General features: G+C 36.6%; 1 protein-coding gene across 1 annotated transcript in view; it reads right to left on the reverse strand.

Moving 5' to 3' along the window:
* Positions 1 to 25,325, reverse strand: part of LOC120514392 — a 92,143-nt gene that overhangs the window by 52,108 nt on the left and 14,710 nt on the right. The window contains exons 5-13 of the mRNA XM_039734735.1: positions 20,304 to 20,388; positions 20,125 to 20,221; positions 17,119 to 17,218; positions 16,845 to 16,957; positions 15,064 to 15,213; positions 12,210 to 12,311; positions 11,988 to 12,110; positions 9,956 to 10,162; positions 7,305 to 7,435 (exon numbers count right to left, since the gene is read on the reverse strand). Coding sequence (XP_039590669.1) covers positions 7,305 to 7,435; positions 9,956 to 10,162; positions 11,988 to 12,110; positions 12,210 to 12,311; positions 15,064 to 15,213; positions 16,845 to 16,957; positions 17,119 to 17,218; positions 20,125 to 20,221; positions 20,304 to 20,388 — 1,108 coding nt within the window. The remainder of the gene's footprint in view (positions 1 to 7,304; positions 7,436 to 9,955; positions 10,163 to 11,987; positions 12,111 to 12,209; positions 12,312 to 15,063; positions 15,214 to 16,844; positions 16,958 to 17,118; positions 17,219 to 20,124; positions 20,222 to 20,303; positions 20,389 to 25,325) is intronic.

Consider the following 25,325-nt stretch of genomic DNA (forward strand, 5'->3'; position numbering starts at 1 on the left):
TTCAGCCAGCTCTCTGGCACTCATAGCACTGGCCCAGTATCCCGACCCCTCACCACGTATTTTGCCCTTGTTTCCTGCATGTCTAATGATTTTCCACTAACGACACTTGGTAGGTTATCAAAAGCTTAGGAATAAAAAATTAATTTTAAGATGCATGACTTCTCCCTTTGTGGATCTCTAGCTACAAATATGCAAACTGTATCACAGTTTCACTTCCAAAATATAATAATAATAATAAAAAAAAAACAGAAGAAATTTGATAGAAGCATACCACTGGATTGACAGAAATTCTGTAACACTGCTATCATTCAAAATGTATGAGAGGGCTTTAAATTATAGTACAATGAACTATATATATTTAATAATCCTCTCCATTATTACATTCTATGTGGGCAAAAAAAAAAAAAAAAAGCACACAAACACTGAATGTACTGTATTTTCAGAGGGCAATGGGGACATCCTTTGATTCAAAAGGTGAGAGGAACCCACTAAACACTATAGTAAATGGACACTCGTGTATAGTATATAGTTATAATTTACTAAATGGTGTACATAGTGCAAACAGTTCAGTACAGCTGAGAGCTCCAACAGGTATCCTGTAAATTTAATTGCAAAACACAAAGTGCATTTTTCCAGACAATTAAAATGTAAATATAGTGCATAACAATAACTTAAGACAAAAAATAGCCAGCATTTGTAGTTTAAATTATACAATTTCTAGAATAGTTAATAAAAAAAATCAATTTGTTAAAATCTGTTGTGAATCGTCAGACCTGCGGAAAAAAAAACAAACAAAAAGAAATATAATCTAGAACCAGTTAAGTCATTAATATAATTATCTAAACATCAATTAGAATATTTAAAAATGTTTACACTCTGATCTAACAAGTTCATATTCATAACATTCTCAAGCCTGCTTAATCCATTTTCGTTTCCCCCAAGAGAGTGTCAGTGTTTGCAACATCTGGCATAAGGTTGGCACCAACCATGAACAGGGTACCAATCCATTGAAGGCCTACACCTGTTCAAGGTAAGCTTAGAATTTCCGACTAATTGAACATGCATGTCTCTGGAACATTTTCTTCAGCTTCAGTTTTTAGTTCACTCTAAGATTTTAAAGCATCAAATACTTAACACAATATCCAATTATCTAGGGGAGGTGAAAAAAAAAGTCTTCTCTATTACGGATATTTATTCAAATGCATATTAGATATAGAAATGCCTATTCTCGTGCGTTAACTTTTCTAAATACAGTACAGCTGACAGTCTTGGGTTCATCTCCTTGCCTAACACAAATCTATATAGTTATTATACATTCTTGTTAGTCTTCCTTGATTTCTTTAATACTCCAGTTTCCTCCCACATACTAAAGGCATCCACATTTGGTTATTTGACGTATAAGCCCCATCATTTACTGATATACTAATTTCTTTCTACATTTTACCTGTTGGGGTTGACCCTGGTTCCCCAGAACTCTGTATTCAAATTAAGTTCAGAAAACGAATGAATGCCTGAAGGTGGTAAAGTAAGCCATGGTGTACTAGCTTTTTTCCCACCACTAGGTGGCAGTCCTTTTATGCAGGTTTATTTTTCTGTGTATCAAATTTAAATCTACATTAATCTGAAATAAATTAAAGATTACAAGTGTCTGCTTACCAATAAAGGTAACTTGTAAGGAGCAGAATTTAAGTGGATAATAGGACTTTCAGAGAGGACCTGAAGAGATATTTAGTATATTTTACTTGATGTGTATTTTTTTTTTTTAAATAAATAAATACCTTTAAATTTTTATACTGCAATGTAACATTCATAATCCAGGCAATAAACCTTGCACCTTGACCCATAAGATCAATAAGAACGTTAGTAGAATATTTTCATTGTAGCTCATAAGCAGTCTGGCTGGTAATCTGCCAATCTCTGAGAAAATAAGACTGTGCAAAGTATGTGAAGGTCATATACGATTGTAAACTATAAAGCAGGATAATTAAACCTCATGTTGAATCTTTTCAATGACTTTATTATTTTAAAAATGATAATGAAAACAGATGGATCAAGTCAAGAATGAAGCCGGCCAAAGAAAACACTCTAAATCTATGAGCATCACAAAAACCTTTCCATTAATAGTTGTCATTTTCTTGTCCTCATGTTGAACAATGGCAACTACTGACTCCAAAGGGTAAAAGCAAGCCCAGATCTCTTTTACACACACGGATGAAAGCCTTGAAACACACCTGAACAATCAAAACCTTGTGACATCAACATTCCCAAACACTGAAGACTTGAAATGAGAGGACCATGTATAAAAAGTGTAAGATCTACATGATGTGACCAAAATGTATGCAAATAACATTAAAGTCTGCATTGTGCACTTTAATCACGTCTGAATTATTTGACTTGTAATTTTTACTGTGGACCAAAAAGGGGGACATGAAGGAAAAATGTGACTGTCTCAAATATTCATGTGGGAGGGCTGTTTGAATAGAAGAATACAATTCCCCAGCCACTCATTTCAGAATTTCTATATGGCAGACATATTTTGTATGTTTCACTATGCTGGATTACGGTCCAACGTCTGGGTCATCAGGCCATTTTAGTGGACTATCACAATAGAGCAGGGGGTTTCAGTCTTGTTCCTGGGGACCCACTATGGCTGCAGGTTTTTGTTCCTGCCAGATTTTATAATCAGTGACAACAACCTAAAAACACTGACCTCACTAAATTACCTGAGGTTTTTTTTCTGTTCTCTTATTATACATTCAGAAAAGTACAGCAGCATTATTTTTAAATTTTAAGACATTTAGAAATATTTCTGCTTTTGCTATAGATTTAAATGCTTAACTCTCTTTTGTTGATTTCATTATATTTTGCCCTTTCTCTTGGCATTTTGCTCCCTTCTTTGCATCATAATAATAATTGAAAACTAGCAGAGCAGACATGCTGGCAAACAATAATAATGAAAGGCTACAACTACTTTAGCATCAGACCCACTAATTAGTAAATAATAGATTAGGACACATTGGAAAAGTAGAATGAAAATCAAGATGAAAATATTGTTAAAAAGAAAAAAAAATACATTATTCCCATATAACTGCTTAAAAAAATGTATTAAAATCTTTTAACAAACTTAGGTTTCTAATTTCTACATTGTTCCAAAAAACACAGAATCTCGGAAATAACACTTCAATTAATTAGCCTGGGAGTCCAATTAAAAACAGAAGCTGATTGAAACAAAAACCTGCAGCCACAGTGGGTCCCCCAGGACCGAGTTTGAAAACCCCTGCAATAGATCACCTATGATAAATTTTACGAGTTCTGAATTGCTCAAAATAGATCTGAGTAAGTGATTGGCTCCTTAAAAAATGTATGGCGAAACATCTGCTGGATATTAAGCTAAGATTAATATGAACATACATGATCACCAAGCTCAGTATCTATCTATCCTCTTTACCTCTTTGAGGGCTGAATATTTCCTCCAAAAAACATAGTTTCTGAAAAGCAATGGTTTCACATAGAAATCAACATGAAACATATGTTGCTGCATGCTGTGGCTGCCAGTTTGCCAAGAATGTGTGGCAGGCTTGCTGCCAGGCTGTCTTTGTGCGGCTAGGACAGCAGCAGAGGTCACAGTGCATTATAATCTGGTTTCTACCTCTTATCATTAAGTGGCAGTCCTCCCTGGCAAACATTGTCAGTACCAAGATTAGCCAGGGACCAATCAGCTGAAGCTGGAACCTCACATTCGTTTTCGATCACTTGTATGAAAATCTGAGTCCAACAAGTCATACTCTAGTTCAAAGATAACAGGCAAAACCGTCCACTGAGTATTTTGCTTTACACGTCCACTTTGGTCTCTCGCCAGATGTCAATGAAGCTATTCTATCTAGCTATGCTAACTTTCCTTCTAGCAATGAGAGTCCAACTAAAACATAACGCTTGGTTTTGTCACCGTTTACAGTTGATTACCATCGTCAACTCCTTTTGACAAAAGTCAACATCAGCCCTGAAAGAGTTAATAAAACCCTTGTGTGCATCCAGTGTCCGTGTGTGTGTGTGTCTTATGGTAAAGTGCGCATGCGCGGGGCCACACAGCACGTGTTCAGTCTCTTCCTGTGCATTCCCTGTGCAGAGAGATGCACACACAGGCGCGCGAGTCACGCTCGCGCACACACAAACACAGGCGCGCAGTCAGTCACGTGTGTGTCTGTGTCTCTTCTGGAGAAGTGCGCATGCGCGGGGCCACACACTGCATTCCCTGTGCAGATAGAGACAGACAAACACACAGGCGCACGCGAGTCTCACATATACACATATACACACGCACGACAAACAGGCACGACAAACAGGCACGACAAACAGGCACGACAAACAGGCACGACAAACAGGCACACACACACACACACACACACGGACACAGAGGCGTGCGCTTAAGACACTCACACGCGAGAGACACGCACAAAGGCGCGCAAGAGAGAGACGCACACACACAGGCACGTGCGTGCATTGTTGCAATGTTACTTTTCTTGGTTGTTTATTAAATTACAGATTTTTCAAATGTTCATTTTTTCCCCTGTGCTTAAATCTCATAAGGCTATAGCGCAAATTCTTGCAGTGTTAGTGTTCTCTGTTGTTCAAGGTTTTCTTAGTGTTAGTCAATGTTTTTACATTTAGTTTACTATTACGCTGTGCTTTCTATGGTATAGTTAACTATATTTGTGCTTAAAAACTTAAAAAATATATATATATTTACATACAGTTCATACGGTCTGGAACGGATTATGGTCGTGAACCGAGGTTCCACTGTATTACTGTCAGACAAAATTACAGGCATTTCACGGAAATACAAACCAGTATTACTGAGAGAGAAAATTAAAGGCACACAATACAGTGACACATATTACAGCCACATTCAAGGTCCCTTGCCATTTAATATAGACTGTTCATACAAATGTTTATGCACTACTGTTCTAGCGCCCGTTATTTTAACGGGCTTAATGTCTAGTATATATATAATTCACTAAGGCAAGACACCCATGGAAAGCACGCCGGAAGGGGCATGGATTCACTAAGCCACTGACAAGCAAGACACCTATGGCGCACGCAGGGAGGAGCCACGCCCACCAACTCCTAGACCATTGGATACGACGACAACTCACAGAGCCAAGCCCACCAACTCGGGCGCGACAACACAGAAAGAACGCCGTCATTTATATTCATCTGTCGTAGAGGCCTCATGTACCTCCGAGCCACCTTGACTGTTCATAGAGGCATGTTTCTCGCGGAGGTGAATCGCCATATGCTGCGTGTAAAAAAGTTTGCGAGGGGTATCCAATCGGATCCTTAAAACAATCCTTTACAACTGAGGTTAAAACACAATGAAGTAAGCAGTCTTTAAAAACTGAGTTTTCGGTTATGATGCACAACCGTGTGCACCATAGGAAACTGTTTTACACGCTACATACAGCAATTTGCATCCGCGACAAACATGCATCTTCTTCACTCACGGACAATTATATGTTGCTCTCTCCAGAGTTCCATCTTTTCATTCACTTTCTGTTGTATCCTCAAACCATCCCTTTTTAGACAACTGTGTCTTTCCAGAAGTGTTCAACCATTAATAAATAATTATGCGGCGTTTGTTATGCCACGGCTTCACTATTGTGTTGTATTTTGCTCTCTCCAGAGTTCCATCTTTTGATTCACTTACTGTTGTATTCTCACACCAACCCGTTTTAGACAACCGTATCTTTCTAGAAATGTTTAGCATTCAATTAATAATTATGCATGAGATTGAGCGTGTGTCTACCCGGCGCAGAGAGGCGTGGGTAAGCCGTTGAACCCCATTCGGGCTGCAAACCATGGAATTCCCAGTAAGTGCGACTCATACGCTCCCACTGGTTGCATCCCTACCCTTTGTGCACACCCCCCCTCCCACCTCGCTACTACCGTGGTCGGGTGTCTTAGTGGATTATATATAGAAAAGCAGCCAAAACTGCACAGAGCAATGAAACGTCTATGTGAGTCACATGTGCATCTGGACTGTGTAAAGACGATGACGACTCCAGTGACAAGTTGGTGGTGGGCACATGCAGTGCATACTGAACAAGAAAATCAGCAGACTAGCATGATGGAGGGAGCCGAGTGGACGTCCTTCTCTTCTCCAGCCGTTCGACACGCGCCTGACCACATGTGACTGGCAGAACAAGGCACGATGGCGGTCCACCAGTTTTCAGTCACTGATGATTGTGTGTTGGTTCGTTCTGTGCATTGTTACAATGTTGCTTTTCTTGCCGATTTATTACATTCCCGATTTTTCAAATGTTAAATTTTCTCCCTGTGCTTAAAAATCATTAAAAAAATTCGGCCTGATTATGCGTATGGTACGCGGGTTGGCTAGTTAAGTATATTGTAATTAAAGTGTGTTAAACTCAATTGGCAGTTTTTGTACATGAAGTGTCTCATGTATGATAAAATACCACTCAAGATTTTAACTAATTGGTATTGAAAATAAAAGCATATCATTTATACTACACAAGGTCTGCAGGTGTGCCAAATCCAATTTCCATACCACCTAGTAATTTATTTTAGCTTATTTCTCTATTAATGGGATCATACAGGAGCCATTTGTCATCATAGATATTATATTATGGTGATATATTTTGTATGACTGTTATTTACTCCCAATTGTATAGCTAATTTAAATAGGCGTGTAGTTATTTCAGTCTTAACCTTTACTGCGTACGATTTTGTTCCATTGTTTAAAAATATATAGGTTAAGGGCATTTTGAGCCAAAGATCACAAAAAAATTGGTTTGATACTGAACTAGCTGCTGTCCCTACTCACAAGTGTTTGCCCCAGTGTCTGCTTTGTTTCTGCTGCCACAACTACAGCACAATTATTTATATACATATAGATATAGATCAAGGTTTTTATTTATTTTAAATTTTAGGAGAAAGGTGATGTTTCAATTGTTAATTATCATTGAATTAAAAAAAAAAAAAGACCCCAGTTTAAATAAGAAAGAACACTGAAAAGAAACAGCCACTTCAATGTAATTTACACTATTGTTATCATAAACAAGCTTGGTGGAATTTTTGGATTAACATACAATATGTAGTAACAGCATATTTAACTGAAATAAACGTCCAATAAGACCGAAACATATTTTAGACTATGGGGAACAATCCGAAATCCCTTAAAATACATCTAGAGATTTAAACCATCAACCAAGGACGGCAATTGTGGAACAGCTTCTAAATAAATGTGCAGAAGATACAAAAAATTGTATTAGATCACATATACATACCGGTTACAACAACAGAAAGCAGCTACTGGAGACTCTCCTTCTATTCTGTACCTCCCAGAACTTGGTAGATCTTTACATTCTGCCATAAATAAATGTAGTTCAGTTTGTGGAAATCCCTCCCTTTGGTATTGCTAGAAAAAAAAAATAAAAAAGGAAAACATTGTTGATAAAAAGGTTTGGCATCACAAGACTGAATAGTACAAACAGACAATGAATATACATTAATGATAACACACCTAGTGGTGAAAGATTGCAGGGGAAGAAAGTGAAAAGCTTTCATTCACTTTGAGAAGCCAGAGAGGCCTTTAAAATTGCATTGAGCCTTGCCTACTTTGCCTGTAAAACAACTGAAGAACATTCAACTTCCTTTCAGAACTTTGTCTTAGCTGAAACAAAAGCTCCAATTTAATAAATGAGGTTAAAGTTTGATTGTATCTGTTCATATTTAGCAAATACAGTAAAATAGGCAGTATGGAAGCATAGTGGTTAGTACTACTGCCTCTTGTAACTTGTATCCTATGTTCAAGTTCTGTGTCTGGTCACCCTGTGGAATTTGCACAGTCTCCCCAGTCCTCTATTCCCCAACCCACCGGGTATTCTGCTTTGGCTATGGTATTAAACTGAGGTAGTGTGTCAGGGCTTCAAGATCGTCTGGCACTTGAAACAGAATTAGTCACTATCTGGTAATTCAGCTCCTCTCCACCTTGAGCTGGATTAAGCAAGTTTCAAAATATTATATACAATTTTACAACATAGAGGTGGACAGAGGAAGTATGCTGTATGGCTGTGCATTTCGGTGGTTCATAAAAATGTACAGTACTCCTCTAAATAAACTTGAAACCAAATACCAAAAGCTTTATTTATACTTAGTGGCGATAGTTCTGAAAATAAAAGATGCCTGTAGGACATCTTCACATGGGTTCCCACCAACAGCATAAATTTGGTTTATTACATTTTCTCAGCATATAACATTGAAAATGTGCAGAATCCATGAATAAAAAATAAATTAAAAAAAAGAATTATCACAAAATATGAACAAGTTTTCCAACATTCACAGTAGGCTTTTACAACTCGGGGTTAGAAATTTGAGTTTAGCACACCAAAGTTTTTGTTTGTACTCCGCAACTTGATTTGTGACACTGAAACAAAAAGCAAAGCAAAAGTGGATAATTTACAGAATTAACAAGTAATACACATAGTAGAGAAAGAAAAAAAAAGCAAAAAACTACCACACACAAAGGCATGTGCAATTTTAGAATTACAAGAACAAAGTGAAGACACGGCTGTTAGAGATGGACAGGAGAAAAAAAAAAAAAAAGAAGATTTAAAAATATAATCAACTACATCACCACTATTCTAAACCACCTATCAGTTTTCATAAAAATTAATATACATATGGTTATTGCATGGTAAAGTTAAACTAAAGACACTAAATAGGCTAATGGCAGCATTGTAGGTCCGGCAGACAGGACTGTCACCTCACAGATGTAGTTTATTGGGTTTGAATCCTATGCCCGATTTTCTGCGTGGAGTTTGCCCGTTCTCCCCATGTCTGAGACAGCGTTTCTCCCAAATTCCAAAAGACATCCATGTTAGGTAATTGATAAATTCCAAACTGGCCCCTTTAAGAGTAAATGGGTGTTGTATGCACATCTGTCCAAGGCTATTTAATGCCTTGCACCCCGGTACTACTTAGACAGACATCTGCTCCAGTGCAACAATGAATTAAGCAGGTAGGACAATGTTACATTAGATTACATAAATAGGTCCATTGTGATTAAACATGGCTGGCTGTATGCAGGAAAATGTGACTGGTGCCCCATCCAAAGCTGGTTCCTGCCTTTCATCCAATGCTTCATGGATTAGCACTGGCTTCCGTGTGAACCAAAAATGTATGCACAGAAGTTGAAAATTGGGTTTAGGAATTTAACAAAATTTTCAAAAGCACCATTATTTCTGAATTTTTACCATTTATTTTTCTTAAATCTATTATAAGGCAGAGTTGCACAAGGTAGGAAGTAACTTTCAAATTCATTGCAGGTAGCATTCACTCATTGCATACAGTTTTGAATTTTCCAAACTGAACTTCCCAGCTTTAAGACAATAAAATTTCAGAAATCTGAGCACTTCATGTTAAATTTAAAAGCCCATGAACTACTATACACAAGCAAACTGAGCTCAGAGGTGTGCAAAAGGAGTTTGCTTAAATTAAATGCCACTATTAAGTTTAAAAAATTGATTTTTAGCACTATTAACAAATTCACACCACTCTCTGCTATGAGAGAATAATTCAATCAGTACATCCAACTTGACTCCCTCAACTCAGAATTGAAAGCCAGTAAAAATCAAGTATACAAAAGGAAACACCACATGAGCATGAGCTACGGGCAGAAGAAATGCTGGATTCTCCAAATGACATTTTTTAAAATTCATTATGTACATTTACACTACAAAGATTTTAATAAAGAAATCAAACTGCTTTTGGATTTAAGAAAAATGAGTGTAACATATGCATTGCTTCAGGACAAAATGTGCAATAATACTTTAAAGACTGAATGTAGCTAGCATTACAAAAATGGTACAAAGCTGAATGCAATGCTTAAAAATATGCTCATACAAGTTTTGATAAAGAAGGTAATAAAATGCCTTACCTTAATTGTTTCATAGGTATCTGTGATAAGAGCAATGAACAGGCTTAGCACCATGTAGATAAAAAGACTGATGAAAGAATACAGGTAGACTCTGCTGAAAAGCCATACCAGGTGACTCTTCTGCTGCATTTCCTTGAACGTGGGAAACATGTCATCTCCATTGACCAAAGAGAACAGACACTCTGTAACTGTATTTAGAGTACGAAACTAAAAAGAAGCATACAAAAAGGTCAAAAGATGAATGAATTTTTGCTAAATAATATTTTAAGAGTTGAAATGTGTCAATACAACATTTAATGTAATAAAACTACTCGCTAGGCAAAAGGTAGTCTGTCAAATACATTTGTATTTCAAAATCTCGTTCTGTATGACACAAGGGTGCATCACTCTTTTGTACATCTTAGGCACGTTTTCATATTGCAATGGAAAACACAGGTGGGACAGGGACACAAGTAGGAAAGGGTGTAGAAAACCCTAAAATGCCCTGAAGAAAGAAACACAAATTAAATTAATGAATATATACAAAGCACTTGCATGTAAATGGTGGGGGAGGTGGAGTTGTAATAAATTAGGAGCTTCAGAAGATTTTACTATATAGCATCCTGTACAAGAGTGCATGACTAGATAATTGGCACCTTTATGGCAAATCAAAAATTAAACCCAACAAGCAGCAGATCTAGAAGTCAAAATTTTGCTCAAGCTGTCATGCAATTCCTTCTTTATCTGGACAACATTTGGTAAATAACATCATAAACAAAACATTGCCCACCCAACATGATTACGTACATTTTCTTGTAAATGATTAAAACATTAATAAAACTATTAAAAGCTAGTGTTCAGATTGGAGAGGCAGGCAGAAAAACTTTTTCAGTGAACAATGGGGACTGCTAAAATTGGCGCACCAAATGTAAATGTACCTCCGACAAAAGCAATTGTTAAGAATGTTATGAGCAGGGATTGTGTTTTTCAACGAGCTCATTCTCCAAAACATTGCAGTTGAATTTCTGGAAAAATTCAGTGATTTTGCTTTGATTTAAAAGTATTAAGACATACACACAATTTAGGCCCTTTGACACAGAGCATTTAATCAAATTTGAATAACAGAGTACAGATACATTATCAATAGACCACATATAACCTAACAGATAGGAAAACATATCAGAAGTGGTCCTCATGAAAGAGTTGTGACCAAAAAGCCATTCCTCCAAGGTGGAAATAAAGACAAATGATTCACCTATAAATAAAATACAAGGACTGTGGTACAAAAAAATAAATAAATGGCAGCAGATGTTCTGGACTGATGAGTCAACTTTTTTGGCTTTAACAGAAGGCAGTTTGTCCTGGGAAGGTCTAGAGAATGGTATGTGGATAAATGTGTGCAAGCAAAGCATGGTGGAGGTTCCCTGCAGGTTTGAGGCTCTATTTCCACAGAGTTAGTGATTTGATCACAATTGACAGCCCCCACTCTGCTGAGAAGTTCAGGCAGATTCTTATCAGATGCCACCCTTATGGTATTACATGATGGATCAGTCTATCTTCATTCAGCAGCATGGTGATTACCCCTAATACACTGCTAAAATATTAAACTACACTACCAATCAAACATTTTAGTACACCACAGTTTTTCCAGTTTTTTTCTTTCAAATTTAATCTGTTGACAGACTTCAAGGAAGTGATAACAAATTAAAAACAATTAACAGGAAGAAAAGCCACAGCTAAAAAAAAAAGGCAAAGGGGGGAAAAAAGCTGTAGCACTAATTTTGAAATCCACGGCCATGACTTTGTTAACTTCTACTTTATTTCTTGCAAAAGCAAAAATGAGATGCTTTAATTCCTCTAATTTCTAAAGTATGAATCATGCGTGAGACATACCCTTGTTTAATCATTGTTTTCCAGTAATTTTTAAAATAGAAACATATAGGAATAGGCTTGTAGTGGTTTATGTATTTTATACATTCATATATACTGTATAGAATTTACAACCCAAAGCAGACATTTCAGAAAAAGTATACAGATAATGAACAGCTCTTACTTTAACATGATAGGGTCCAAGCACAATCCATCCACAAAAGCAATATCCAAAATAAATCATTGCAGCACAGCAGCAGAAACGAATCACATTGGGAAATGCAGCCCTTAAAGTTAAGATGAGGAGCTGCATTAAGGAGAGAGCACATTAGGAAACACACACAAGAAAATAAATCAGTTTAAAACATCTTTTAAAGGAAAGCTACTGAAAAGGCACAGTCCTTACGTTATATTTTTGGAAGAAACCAAGGTAGCGAATAACTCCAATCCAGACCAGCATTGTTGAAGTTCCAAGCAAGATACTGCAGACATCATAGTTTGTCAGATTCTAAGAATGAAAATAAAGCTTTCTTCGTGAAATGTTCTACAGCTGTCTTATCCAATGCAGGTGGGTACAGTACTGCATACACTATTTTTAAATAAAAAAAACAGCATACCAAATAATGTATTTTATCTTAATACAACCAATGACAATGAAAATAGAGTATAAATTGAGAAAGGCTAATAATTCTATTCATTTATGTTCTACTGAAAATCATATTACTCAAAGACATATAGATGACATGTAGAAAACTGGTAACAACAATCTTACTGTTACTCCCCTATTAGCAAAAGCTCCTTGAAATTATAGGATTTCAATTTCAACAAACTCAGATTTAGGGCTTGTTTTTTTCCCCACATTATTCACATGGATGTTATTTCAATACAAACTTAATATCGAGATATATATATATATATATATATATATATATATATATATATATATATATATATATATATATATATATATATATATATATATATATATATATATATATATATATATATATATATATATATATATATATTGCTGCTTTCAGATAATTAGATATCTTGTCATCACTCAGGTGAATTCATTTTACTGCTGGCGCTCTCTTATGACCTGCAGGATGGATGCCACTCTTATTCATCCTTGCAGTCCTCATTGTCCCAGGAATTACTCTGGGAATCAAACGTTACATTAAGCATGCAATCAACATTAACTAAATTTTGAGTGTCACTGGTATTGATTGCCCTCTAACAGAATTACAAATTCTGCAAAGAGACCGTGATCAAAACTGACACTCTCACCCAGCAATTAGTATTAACTGCATATCCAACAGATAATTAAAACCAGTGTCAGACTATTACAATCTTTGTTTTTAGGGACATATTCTGTACCCACCTGATGTTTTCACCCAACTAACAAAACTTTTTTTTTTTTTTTTTTAAATCAATAAACAGAAGCATGAGTGCTATATTTTTTCCACAGTCCATAATTTGTAATGGTCAGGACCTGGTTTATCAATTGTTCTACCATTTCAGGATGCCTAGGCTGCATTTGTGCTTGATACATGCAGTAGTATGAAGACTTTACAAACTGGGCTGCTTGCTTTTTAATGCTGGGCCCCCTGCTGATTTATAGTGTACAGTATTATATGAACAAGTTCAGGTTAGTTAAAAATCTCTTTACCAATAAGCAATTGAGTGCACATTTTCCCTTTGCCACAGAGTTTTATTTTTGGAATTTAGCTTGGGTGGGGTATGTCAAAAACTTCTATTCAGTGTCAAAAAGCATTTTGTATAGAACCTCTCACAGATAAAACCAGGGGTCTCATTTGTAAAACACTGTGTGGATTCAAGTATGAATGTAGGTGTATGCCAAAAACAGGAAAATGCTTAAGTCAAAAAAAAAAACCAAATTTAAAACCTAGCATACAATTATAATCACAATTTACTGTTTATTTTCCCACAATCATCTTATAAAATGTGCATATGTGAAAATGCTTTGAACTGCACCTGCTTGCCACCCTGAAACAACTACACATGGACTAGGCTATTCAACCTTGCACATATGCAATCACACTGCTACAGACCTTCATTGGCTGGTAGAAAAGCCTCCCATTGAGGCCTCCCTGATGCATCAAGACACCGGCACCTGCATTTGAGGAGTTCTATTCTGCACTCCACAACTAAGCATGCATGGCATTACACCACCGCTCCCCTGAATTTGTGGGGTGTTGGAGAAGGTGCAAAGTACCAGCATCTGACTAGGTAGCCACTATCACCAAGCACATGTAATGATATAATTGCTGTTACAATGAATAGTATACAACATATTAAAAACTGAAAGTCTACTACCTTACTAACAAGCAAGTCAACACGTATAGCACCATTACCATATCATTTGCCAATGTTAGTTTGCCTCATAATAAATGAATAATGGGTTGACAATGGCCACCGAGCTTTGACTGTGTGACCATGACAAAGTCACTTGACCTGCCTGTGTTCCAGTTGAAAAAACAAAAAAGAAACATAACCAATTATATCATAAATGTTGTTAAATTGCCTTGGATAAGGGTGTGAGCCAAATAAGTAAATGTAAACATAAGGTGTTAAAACCTGTATAAGAACAGCTGAAGCCAAATTTCAAGCAGTGTCTTTCTAATGCCAGGCCCAATACAGCAAATTTCTTGGAACTAAGCACATTATAATAATGGCTCAGTGATATGCATTATCATGTGCAACAGTTGTCATTTGGTTGACTTGGCTGCACACCACTCCCATCCCACTTGTCAAGGTTGTCATTTCATACTTTCTCCAAAATGTTGCATACAGAATTGTCAGAGTTGCCCATAACTATACATGTTCTTCAGTCAAGATTTATACACACCAACCTTTGTGTAGAATGTTGCATATGCACATTTTGGCTTTTTTTTTCTTTTTTTTAATAAAAACGTAGACAAGTTTTATTAATATGACCCAGGTCTCTTTATGCCCAGATTGGATGAGAGCAAACTGGTGCGGTGGTATTTAAGAAACATTATCTGGAAATCTGTTATGAAATTTGAATTTCACGATTAAAAAAAAAAAAAAGTCTTGATTAAAACAGTTAATTTTTATTGTCGAATGCTGTTTTAAAACAGCATATTTGGAACATGTATCTTATTCACATATGGGAGCAATACCACCACTATAAAAACAAAATCAATCAAGTATAAAATTCACCTCAAAATAACTCAAGTAAAAATTTACATCAAGAAGTAAGAGAGATTCCCTACCTTTGTTTGAATTTCAATTTTCAGAATAGATCCAATAATGGTCAGAATATCACTAATTATAATCAAAATGTACCATCCATTTACAAATTCCATTCGATCGGAAAATGGCACTGTCTTGTTATAGCGAGTCAAATAAAAAGTTATGTATTCCTAGGTTAGAGAGAAACACATTAAATTTGTACATTCACAAAATCAAAAATTGATTATTATAATTAGCCACATGCTTTAGAATATTACAATTATCCACTATAATCATAAGGATATGTGTCTGTGTCCATCAGGTTGCAAAAAGATGTCACAAATATTTTTAGTAATAAAATACATTGCGCATTTGCCATTCTAATACATGGCACATCACAAACATTAATGCTGTTTTTACAAATTCCATACTAAATGGCATATAACAGATATCCATACACTGAAATCTGTGTTGATACTTAGATTTCAACAAAGCTAGTTTAGGATATATTTTACTACTACACAGAAAAAAAGGAAGTAAAACACTGTTTTTGTTTTTTTTTTTTTTTACATACAGATTAACACACAGACTCTGCTCTAACCACTGTTATAAACAGTAGTAATACAGTATTCTCATTCCAAATGGATAATGCAGGTTTAAAATCATCTGTAAAGACATTTCCTCCAGTTTAGATTAAATTTGCATCAGTTGGATATTAGCTTCAGGACAGCTAACTGGAGATATGAAATGTACTTTTTGTCCAGCTTCCTCAGTTCTAGAAGAATAGACCCTGTTATACATGTTCTCTCTGTTCTGTGATTAACATTTTCACAAAATCTAATTAAAAATGCAGTAGGAAGCTCAATGCAGGTTTTACCTGAACTAAAAGATCCTTTAACTTTTACAACAGTTTACGTGACATTTTTTTTTCTTTAAAAAAATAAATAGATAAAAAAAAAAGGTGGTAGACTCATTTGTAGGTTAGCACATGAACGCTTCATGGAAGGGAAATATGCATGGGCTGTTACTGTACATTAGAGCTGTCAGTCAAACGGCAAAGACTTAAGTATCTTATGTGCTCATTGGGCCCACTCTGCAGCTATTGCATAGAATGAGTGTGTTCTTGCTATACTATACCACAGCCCAATATTCAATTTTGTAACAGAGAGATGTATTTGGAATTTTTGATGCACCTGAAATTCCAGGTGTCAGACAGTTGAAGACCAAGGTTTTCCAGATGGCCCTGAACATTTGGTGTAGTCAGTGAAGCAATCAAGTAATCTTACATCAACTAAGAATCTCCTTTTTTTGTAGCTTCTACCTGTGGTGGAATAAGATATAAAATATAAATGACACTGGGATCAATCCAAGAAAACAGTTACCCTCCAATACATTCACTCTGTCTGCGAAAAGAATGATTTGGGGATGGGGACTGGAAAAAAAAAAGTGATCAGATCTTTGGGTTTACTAGTCTTGCTCAGTGAAGTGAGTTTTTCACAGTTAATATGCTGTATTCGTTGGTGACCTTGTTAGTCTAATACTTTCCGGTAAATTTCTCTTGCTGATGGCCCAGACCAATATTTTTTCACAAGCCCAGAATACTTTGAAAGGCAGTGTGACTTCACAGAGCTGTAGCAGCCATGCACTAAACTTTCATGCTTTTTTTCTGCAAGACTATTGCCAAGCTCTTTCAGGCATGTGTGGTATCACAACTCAATACTATAGCTTTCCACTCTGCATGCATGTTTGTTTGTTTGTTTTTTTTAATAAATAATATAAATAAATAAAAACTCATCATATTAACAAAAACATTTCTACTTACATATTGCAACTGGAGGCCATTTATTACTGACCGCACACAAAGAATCAATGACCCCAAGCAGGCTAAAATGATGAAAGTATCAAATAATACAAGATATGGGGTGTTTCTTTGTACTAAAAAGGTAAAAGAAAACATAATTTAGATATGCAAAAAATGACATATAGTATTTTAAAAATGCTATTTAAAAACAATTCTACAGAAAAAAAAAGTTTTAACAATGGCCATTTTGTATTACTACTACCTTATAAGCAACTTTAAAGCATATAATACTTACTGGATCCAGACACTTTTAATTCTTTACATTCATTTATGCCAACATCCTGGTCAAGCATCACTTGAATTCTTCCACTGTATGCATTATTGATAAATCTGATCTAAAAAAAAAAAAAAAATCTTGTTTCAAATTTCAGTTTGCTATAGGAAATGCATTTACATATAAACTACTTGGTAAACTACATTATTTGACCCAGTAAAAGATTTAAGGAAAGGTTTGTTGACACAGCCAGAATTAAACTACTACAGTAAAGCTTAAACAAAAAGCTGTATTTTTAAAATAAACATTTTTTAAAAGACAGAATAACAAAAAAATGGTCTCAAGACAGGCGGCCAATCCACATGTAGGTTCATTGCTAATTTATAATAGACACACATACAGTATCGTATGCAGCCATTCTAATGTTTAAACTTGTGTTATCTAGTCCATAGTTTATAAGGCCCAAAAATGTACAAGCTGCTACATCAATAAGCACTTCTATTGTTGTAATTACATGTGGCTGCATCACAGGGGAAAGAGAGATGAGAGAAGTGATGGAGTGCCTTCTTTACAAAGCAGTGGAAATCTGCTCTGCATACATTACCTGTTTAAATGTAGATGTAGAATAAAGTGGCTGAGTCATCATTTACCAAATAATTTTGCCTGTTAAAATTTGCATATTAGAAAATTTGGCAATAAGACAAAGGCTTACTTAAGCTTATGTAAAATTGTGTGAATGTGTCAAACAGCAAAAAAAAAAAGTTTTTAAAAATTAGGAGCGTTCTGTTGTCTACTGATCACAACCTGGTGGTAAGTTGGGCCAGATGGTGGAGAAAGCACCTGGACAGACCTGGAAAGCCAAAGCAAGTAGTGAAGGTGGACTGAGGAAGCCTCTGTTCAGAAGACTTTTTCACCTCCAATCTTGGAAAACAGCTTTTCCCACATTGCGGGGAGACTTGGGACATAGAAGGAGAATGGGCCTTGTTCAAAGCCTCCATTGTGGACATGGCTGCAAAGAGCTGTGGCCTGAAGACCATAGATGCCTCTCAAGGTAGCAACCCATGGGACCCAGTGTTGGACACCAGAGGTGATGGATGCCATCAGGTTGAAAAAGGAAACTTGCAATGTAGGGTTAGCACAGGAGACTCCTGAAGCAGCAGAGAGATACCAACAGGCCACAGGGGCTGCAGCCTTGTGTTAGGGAAGCAAAAACCCAGGTGCGAGGAGTTCAGAGAAACCATGGAAAGTGACTATCGATCGGGTCAAAGTCTCTGGCAAACCATAAGGGGTCTCATAAATGGAAGACAGGGATTTACCCAGGCTGTTCTCAGAAAGGGTGAAGTAGTGCCAACTCTGATTGAGGATGTTATCTGGCAGTGGAAGGAACAGTTTGAGGAGCTCCTGAACACGATGGACACACCCTCTGTGGAGGTAGAGCCAGAAGCTGATGGGAGATCAATGGCAATTTCCCCGAGGTACAGCAGTTAAACAACTCCACATTGGCAAGGCCCCAGGGGTGGATGAAATCACTTTTCAATGTTGTGTGGTCATCGGGAGCTGAACCTCTGGTGTGGCATACTGGGGTGGTGGTCTCCATTTTTAAAAATGGGGACAAGTAGGGTGCGATTCAACTTTTGGGGGATCACACCTCTCAGCCTCATTTGAAAAGCTTATGCCAGGGTTCTAGAAAGGAAATTCCATACAGTCATGGATTCTCAGATCCAGGAGGAGCAATGTGGATTCTGTCCAGGCCATGGTAAGCAGGATCAGCTCTTTACCCACATGAGTAACCTGGTTAGGAGAACGGGAGTACTCCCAATCAGACGACATGCATTTTGTGGACTTAGAGAAGGCGTGTGACAGTGTTCCTTGAGGGATTTTGTGGGGAGTGCTGGGGTAGTAGGGGATTCCAGTGCAGGGTGAGTGGGTTCTGCAGCACAGACATCTGAGAAAGACTCCAAGTGCAGCCGCTGACCCTCTGCATCGAGAGGAGCCAATTGAGAGTTCAGGCATCTGACACAGGTGCCTATTGGATGCTTCCCTGGGCACAGCGAGTTGGCAAGAGACATTAGGGAAGACCCAGGGCTCAGGAAGGATTAAATGTCCCAGGTGGCCTAGAAACATACTGGGATCCCATAGTATGAGTTAGCAAGTGTAGTTTGGGTTTGGACGTGTGACTTCAGGCAAGTGGTGAATAATTAATGAATGAGTGAATTAATATTATGGTGCAAGCCCCAAATACCCATTAAAATGGACCCTATTACTGACATTCAAAATCTACAAGTAGCATAGTAAATTTTATTCAGGCAGTAGAATAGTAGACCAACATTTGGTCCTTGTATGGATATTTAAGTGGTCATGGGAGTTGGCAACTCTACATATACATGTTTGGTGTATTTCAAGAAGGCTAATGGTCATGCCGATAGCCTTATCTTGGACTCTTGCTGCATACCATGTAGAATTCAAGGAAAAGGCCCAGCTAGAATTCAGAGAATAGGCCCAACTAACAGACAAATATTTTAGATGTAACAGGAGCAAACACACAGCAACGTAAAATTAAAGCAATACAACCCATGTATAGTAAATTAAGAGCCACAAAATCTCAATTCCAAAAAAGCTTCACAAACTGCTTAACATGGATTGGCAATACATCACACATATTTTAGCATTAAGTCATCATTTTGTACTCCAATAATTATTTAACAGAGAAGTAGCACAGGAACAATAGCACTAGAAATGCAAAATTTTGGTTGATTAAAGATTCTCTGCTCTACAGAAATATTGTTAATAAATTGGGGAAAAAAACTCTTCCTTCTTAATCTAAACTGGCACTTGTAAAATTTCCACAGGGCATTAAATGAAGGGAAAAAAAGTCAGATAAAGAATTTAAAAAAAAAAATTTACATTTATTTTGATCTAGTATTTTAATGGGAGTCTTTTGTAATTAGCCCAGGCAATCATATTAGGCATTGCTAGAGCACATTAAAAATTATACATAAAAAGAAAAATTCCTTAAAACAAACTTACTGTAATGTTAAAATCATAACAATCTGGAAGTTCATTGTTTCGGATAGCTTGCAAATTCACCGCCTTTAGGGTAAAATAAATATTTACAGACAATAGTCTGAGGAAGGAAAAGAAAAAAAAAAACTTTAAACTACTAAATTATCAATCTTGTATACATTAAAAACAGCTATTACACTTACCTTTGAAAGTCCACGCTATAATTGAACTTGTCATTTCTTAACATTTCATTCTCTGTTGGTACATCAGGCTTAATATTAAGACAGTCTTAAAAAAATAAATAAAAATATTCAAGTAAATTGTGATACCTTAAGGGTTTATAAATTTAAACAGGTCATATTAAATAAATTAGACTACACACACACACACACTATTGGAATAAGGGGAAAAAGCAACAAGAATGGACAAATTTCATTGAGACATGAAAGGACTGCAAAAAAAAAAAAGTTAACTGAACTCTTTCACTACCACTTTCAAAAATTAAATAGACAAGGAATGGCAAGGAAGAAAGAAGTAAGCAGTAGGGATGAACAAAATGTTACAAACTGCGAAATAGTAAATGCTCTAAAACTCACATTTTAACTTTCTATGTGTTAGGTTCAAAACTTTCCAACAGTGGAAAATTAAAAGTAAGGAGGTGCTTCGTAATTTTGAAATTGTAGAAGAAAATGTGCTACTTAGATTAAATAGGCTGAAACAGAGCAAACTGCCAGGACCAGACAAAATTTAACTTCAAGTGCTTAAGGAGGTTAGTGAGTACAGTACATATACAGTAAAAACCACTGACTACTAGTTTTTGAAAGAGAATCTCCATAAAGGGGGCAAATCACCAAGAACTGCAAGCTAGCAAATATATCATTACATACTGTGTAAAAAAAAAAAAAAAATTAATCAGGCGGATTCAAGTAACTGTAAGTAAGCTTAACATGCATCATGGGTAAAATGATGGAAACAATTATTAAACAAAGACTGGCTATGACATGGCAACATCAGGCATATTGGTAAACAACATGGGTTCAAATAGGGGAGATTATTTCTCATTAATAACTTTTGTTATTTCCTCACTATATTTCAGCACATGACCAGAGAGGAGCATTATACATTTATCTGGATTTATCTGAAAGTTTGAGACATTAGTGATTAGACTAGTAGAATATTGAAATTAAGCCACAGTTTGTAGATTGGTGCAAATTGGCTTTCAGACTCGTTTTGGTGTCAGCATCTTTTTCAGAATTAGGTGATGTTAAAAAGAGTTTTCCCCAACAGATAAGTACTGGGGTCACTGCTCTTGTTATTATTGGCTTTTTGAAGGCTAAGTTTTCAGAGGACACCAAACTTGATGAAATATACGGGAGTTATTACAGAGGGACATAAACAGAATATAGGCTTGGGCAGATTGGATGACCTATGAATTTTGATCTAAGCGTGACCCTGTGTTTGGATTTAGCGGGTTAGAAAATGGATAGATGGATGGAATTACACATTGGAAGTCAAAATTTTAGATTTGAATACGTGAAGTTAAAACTTGAAAATATAAAATTTCTAGAGAGTGATGAATTTACTACAGCCATTATGGAAGCAAACAGTAGATTACATTATGTTTGTGTAGAGTGTAAGTCAAGGGAAATTATGTTTATATAAAAACACCAATGAGGACTCATCTGAAGTGCCGTGCATGTTTAGGTCTCCATATTACAAAAAGAAAGACATAGCAATGCTAGAGAAAGTGCAGAGAAGGACTGTTGTCATATGCCTAATTATGGCTCCATTCAGCTGCATGCCAAATTGGTCATATGCAAGTCAAAAAGTGTACAGGTCATAGCAATTAAGGCTCTCTGGGCCTGGTGTGGGTCACTGATGTGCATACTTTAACTGCCGGTGTGGGGTAGCACAAATAAACAGATATTCAAGTCGCAGTGGAATTTTTTCAGGATGCTGTGCAACACTTTTGAACTGCCACTCAACAATTATCAAGCCACTTACTCTCCCTCTCACACAGCAGTATGGAAGTGCCGCACAGTTATACTCCCGAAACTCCACTGGGAAACTGCTCGTCATGCACGCGTCAGTGCTTCATGGTGTTTGTTACATCACCAGGAAAAATCATCATTCATTCATTTGTTGGTTCTTCAAAATGAATTATCAGTATTTCACAGGGGAAAGCTCATATAGTCTACAAGGGACTGAAGTAGCCAGTTGTAAAAGGAAAGTTCTAACTCAATTATTCACATCTGCTCATCATTTTAAGAAGAAAAAAAAAAAAATTACAGGAGACATTGGCTGCATGTATAGGTGGCCTCGACTTGGTTTGCCATAAATCACTGCTTGACTGTATTCCGATTCCACGACTTAAAAAGTTGAGCTATGAAGACATGTTTAGGAAGTAGAACATTTGAGATAAATTAGTAAAATTAAAACTTTCATAATTTTAAAAAACTTCACGTAAGTGGATCCATATTGTTACTTAAAAAGGGATCTTCAACAAGAAAACAGAAAAACAAAATTGGTTCTCCAGAATCAACCTACTTAAAATGATAGTTTATGGTGCCCTCCCTATTTTAAAGGATGTAAATGCTCATTAACCTTTAAAAGGATCATTCTGAACATTAAAGCTCCACAACGCTAATATATTCCAACCAGTAACGGCACACTGCACGAATACACTTGACTTGAGCATTCATAGTTTTCATCCTCTTGCTCTGTACATTTAGCATTCACTTGCTCAGAGGTTGATGTACTTGTTGCTTTCTGAGCAGCTCTTGTTTTCTCAAACCTAGCGGCCCGCTTCTTCTCTTCTTTCGTCAGCAAATCTTCCCGTTAAAACTGATTTAAGTCAATGTTTGTGTTGCAATTAGCACATCTTAGTACATCTTCTTTAATTTTTCACTTAAGCTGGCACTTAAGTCTTCAATCTGCCTCAAGAATGATTTAAGATATGAAGAGGAAGTGACAGCGAAGGTGGTAGGGAATGAGAACGGCCCCCGTAGGCATGCGCCACATGACCGCCCTGCTGGCCACTGCTGAAAGTTGATTCTACAATAAAAGAACAGAGCAATAACCTTTGAGGTCAATCATCACCCCGAAAGCAGATAGTAGATGTCACGTAGTATATGTGTACCACATTTCAGGTCAATAGTTCAAATGGTTTGCAAGCTACAGGGGATTTAATATCCTGGACAGAAACGAACAGCCGTGGTAGTGTATTATATAAGTACTACTCATCTACCACTTCTGTGTTGCATTTTAAACTGTTCTTTCTTCATGTAATCTTTAACACTTCATTTTAACCTTGTATCCTTCGGTTATGCTACACTGTGATCACTGTCATACTTTATTTACATTACTTGTAGCCTCCTTAGCATTGTACCCTTGGAAAAACCAACTGAAAAATGTTGAATAGGTTTCAACAAGAAAATGTGCAACTGAAACATCCATCCATTATCCAACCTTTACAGGGTCACGGTGTAAATATCAAAAGGTCAACATAAATACAGCAGGAAACCTATGTATAGTGTCTACTGATACAGATTTAGCATGTGTAGCAGAAGGTTTAGTATATAGATTTGAAGCAGTGAAGTGACTGCAGATGGAGTATATGAATTTCCCCTTGGGGATTAATAAAGTATCTATCTAGATTTAGAATGTCCTCTGTGTGCCATGTTTTTTAACAGTTACCAAAGTACAGCTCAGTATTGCAATTGAGAAGTACAATTGTGTTTCTTTGCACACTTTTCTTAGAGTATTTTTTCTGTTGCTTGGAGCATGACAGGGCAGAATTTCACTGCCTGAAATGCACAATCAACACACCACTTGTATTATTGTAGGCTACCACAGTGCAAGGTTTAGTGATTTCCACATTTCCCATGTCACAAATAACAGTTGCTGCATTGTGAAGAGTGCTTAGGAGGGGACAAACATCTTTTTTTGTCCTTCTACTTGATTGGCTACATTTTGCCTTTTGGCCATGCAGCTACTTGCACCAAAGTGAACCTTCAGGCAACCAAAATCACCAGGCATATCATGGTGGTTTGTTCATGCAGTGCTGTATACATCAGGGCCCTTTTTTCAATAGTCATTCCCCTGGTTTTGGTTTTTTTTTCCCCCCCCCCCTCTGCTTGTGTTACAAACACACTACACATCCCTTATGAGATGTCTGCTCAGCATGCAAACATCTCTCTTATCCTTGCACTTCAATACCATCAACTTATTTCTGAATGCAGCGACATATTTTCCAGATTTCAATCCCGATTTTTGTCATCACTGATTATTGCAGGTCCTTTCTGTTTGATCTTATTTTTCCTACCATGTCAGGTTCCATCGAATTCAAAAATTCATACAGCTTGCGACTACTGTAGTAATTGTCTAGTCCTATCAGACAACCCTGATTTAGCAGCTTTTAGCACAATCCGTGACGGTTTTGTAAAATTATGCACATCAAGCACTCGCACATCATTTACAAGTTCTGTATCTTTTCCCCGTGTACATCATCATATTCCACATATATCCACTTTTTGCCTCATAAAGCTAATAGGATTCCATCCCAAAACATGATATTTTTTTCGGAATGTACACCTTCCACCCTAAGCGAGCTTTCCATAAGCAGTGAACTTTCATTAATCAAAAGATCTCCCTATGGAATGTAACGTCCAGAAAATTTTCAAATGCAGTGGTCAAAGAATGGCTTGATTTTATACATCTTTGGAGAAACTGGTCCAGCGTTACTATATACTTCATTACCAAATAATGGGTAACATATGTTTAACTGCTACACAGAAGAAACAAATCTCAAGAAACGTATACGTTTACTTATAAGTCCTTTACTTATAAGTAAAGGATGTCTGTACCTCTGCCACTATGACCACCAAATTTAATAAAAAAAAAAAAATCTTTATTAAGCACGTCTATAGACGCTCTCCCCGATTCAGTGCCCCATTAAAGGGGTTAATATTGAGGAGTTACTTTAGCAAAATGCAGAGAAATATTCTTGCATGTTTTGCAGCACAATGCTTTATTTTAGACACAAGATGGCAACAGAACACTGTCCCAAGAGTTATTCAGGTTTAACCCCATTATATGGATCATAACACATCACCCAGAGTTTGACTCGGGCTTAACTGTAATTACATAGCATTCCAAGCCAGAGTCATGTTCAGGGTCCTCATCAAGGAGGTTAATTCTCGATCAACATTTAGTGCATGAAATAA

The sequence above is a fragment of the Polypterus senegalus genome, chromosome 14, assembly GCF_016835505.1.
Source record: "Polypterus senegalus isolate Bchr_013 chromosome 14, ASM1683550v1, whole genome shotgun sequence".
Lineage (NCBI taxonomy): Eukaryota > Metazoa > Chordata > Cladistia > Polypteriformes > Polypteridae > Polypterus > Polypterus senegalus.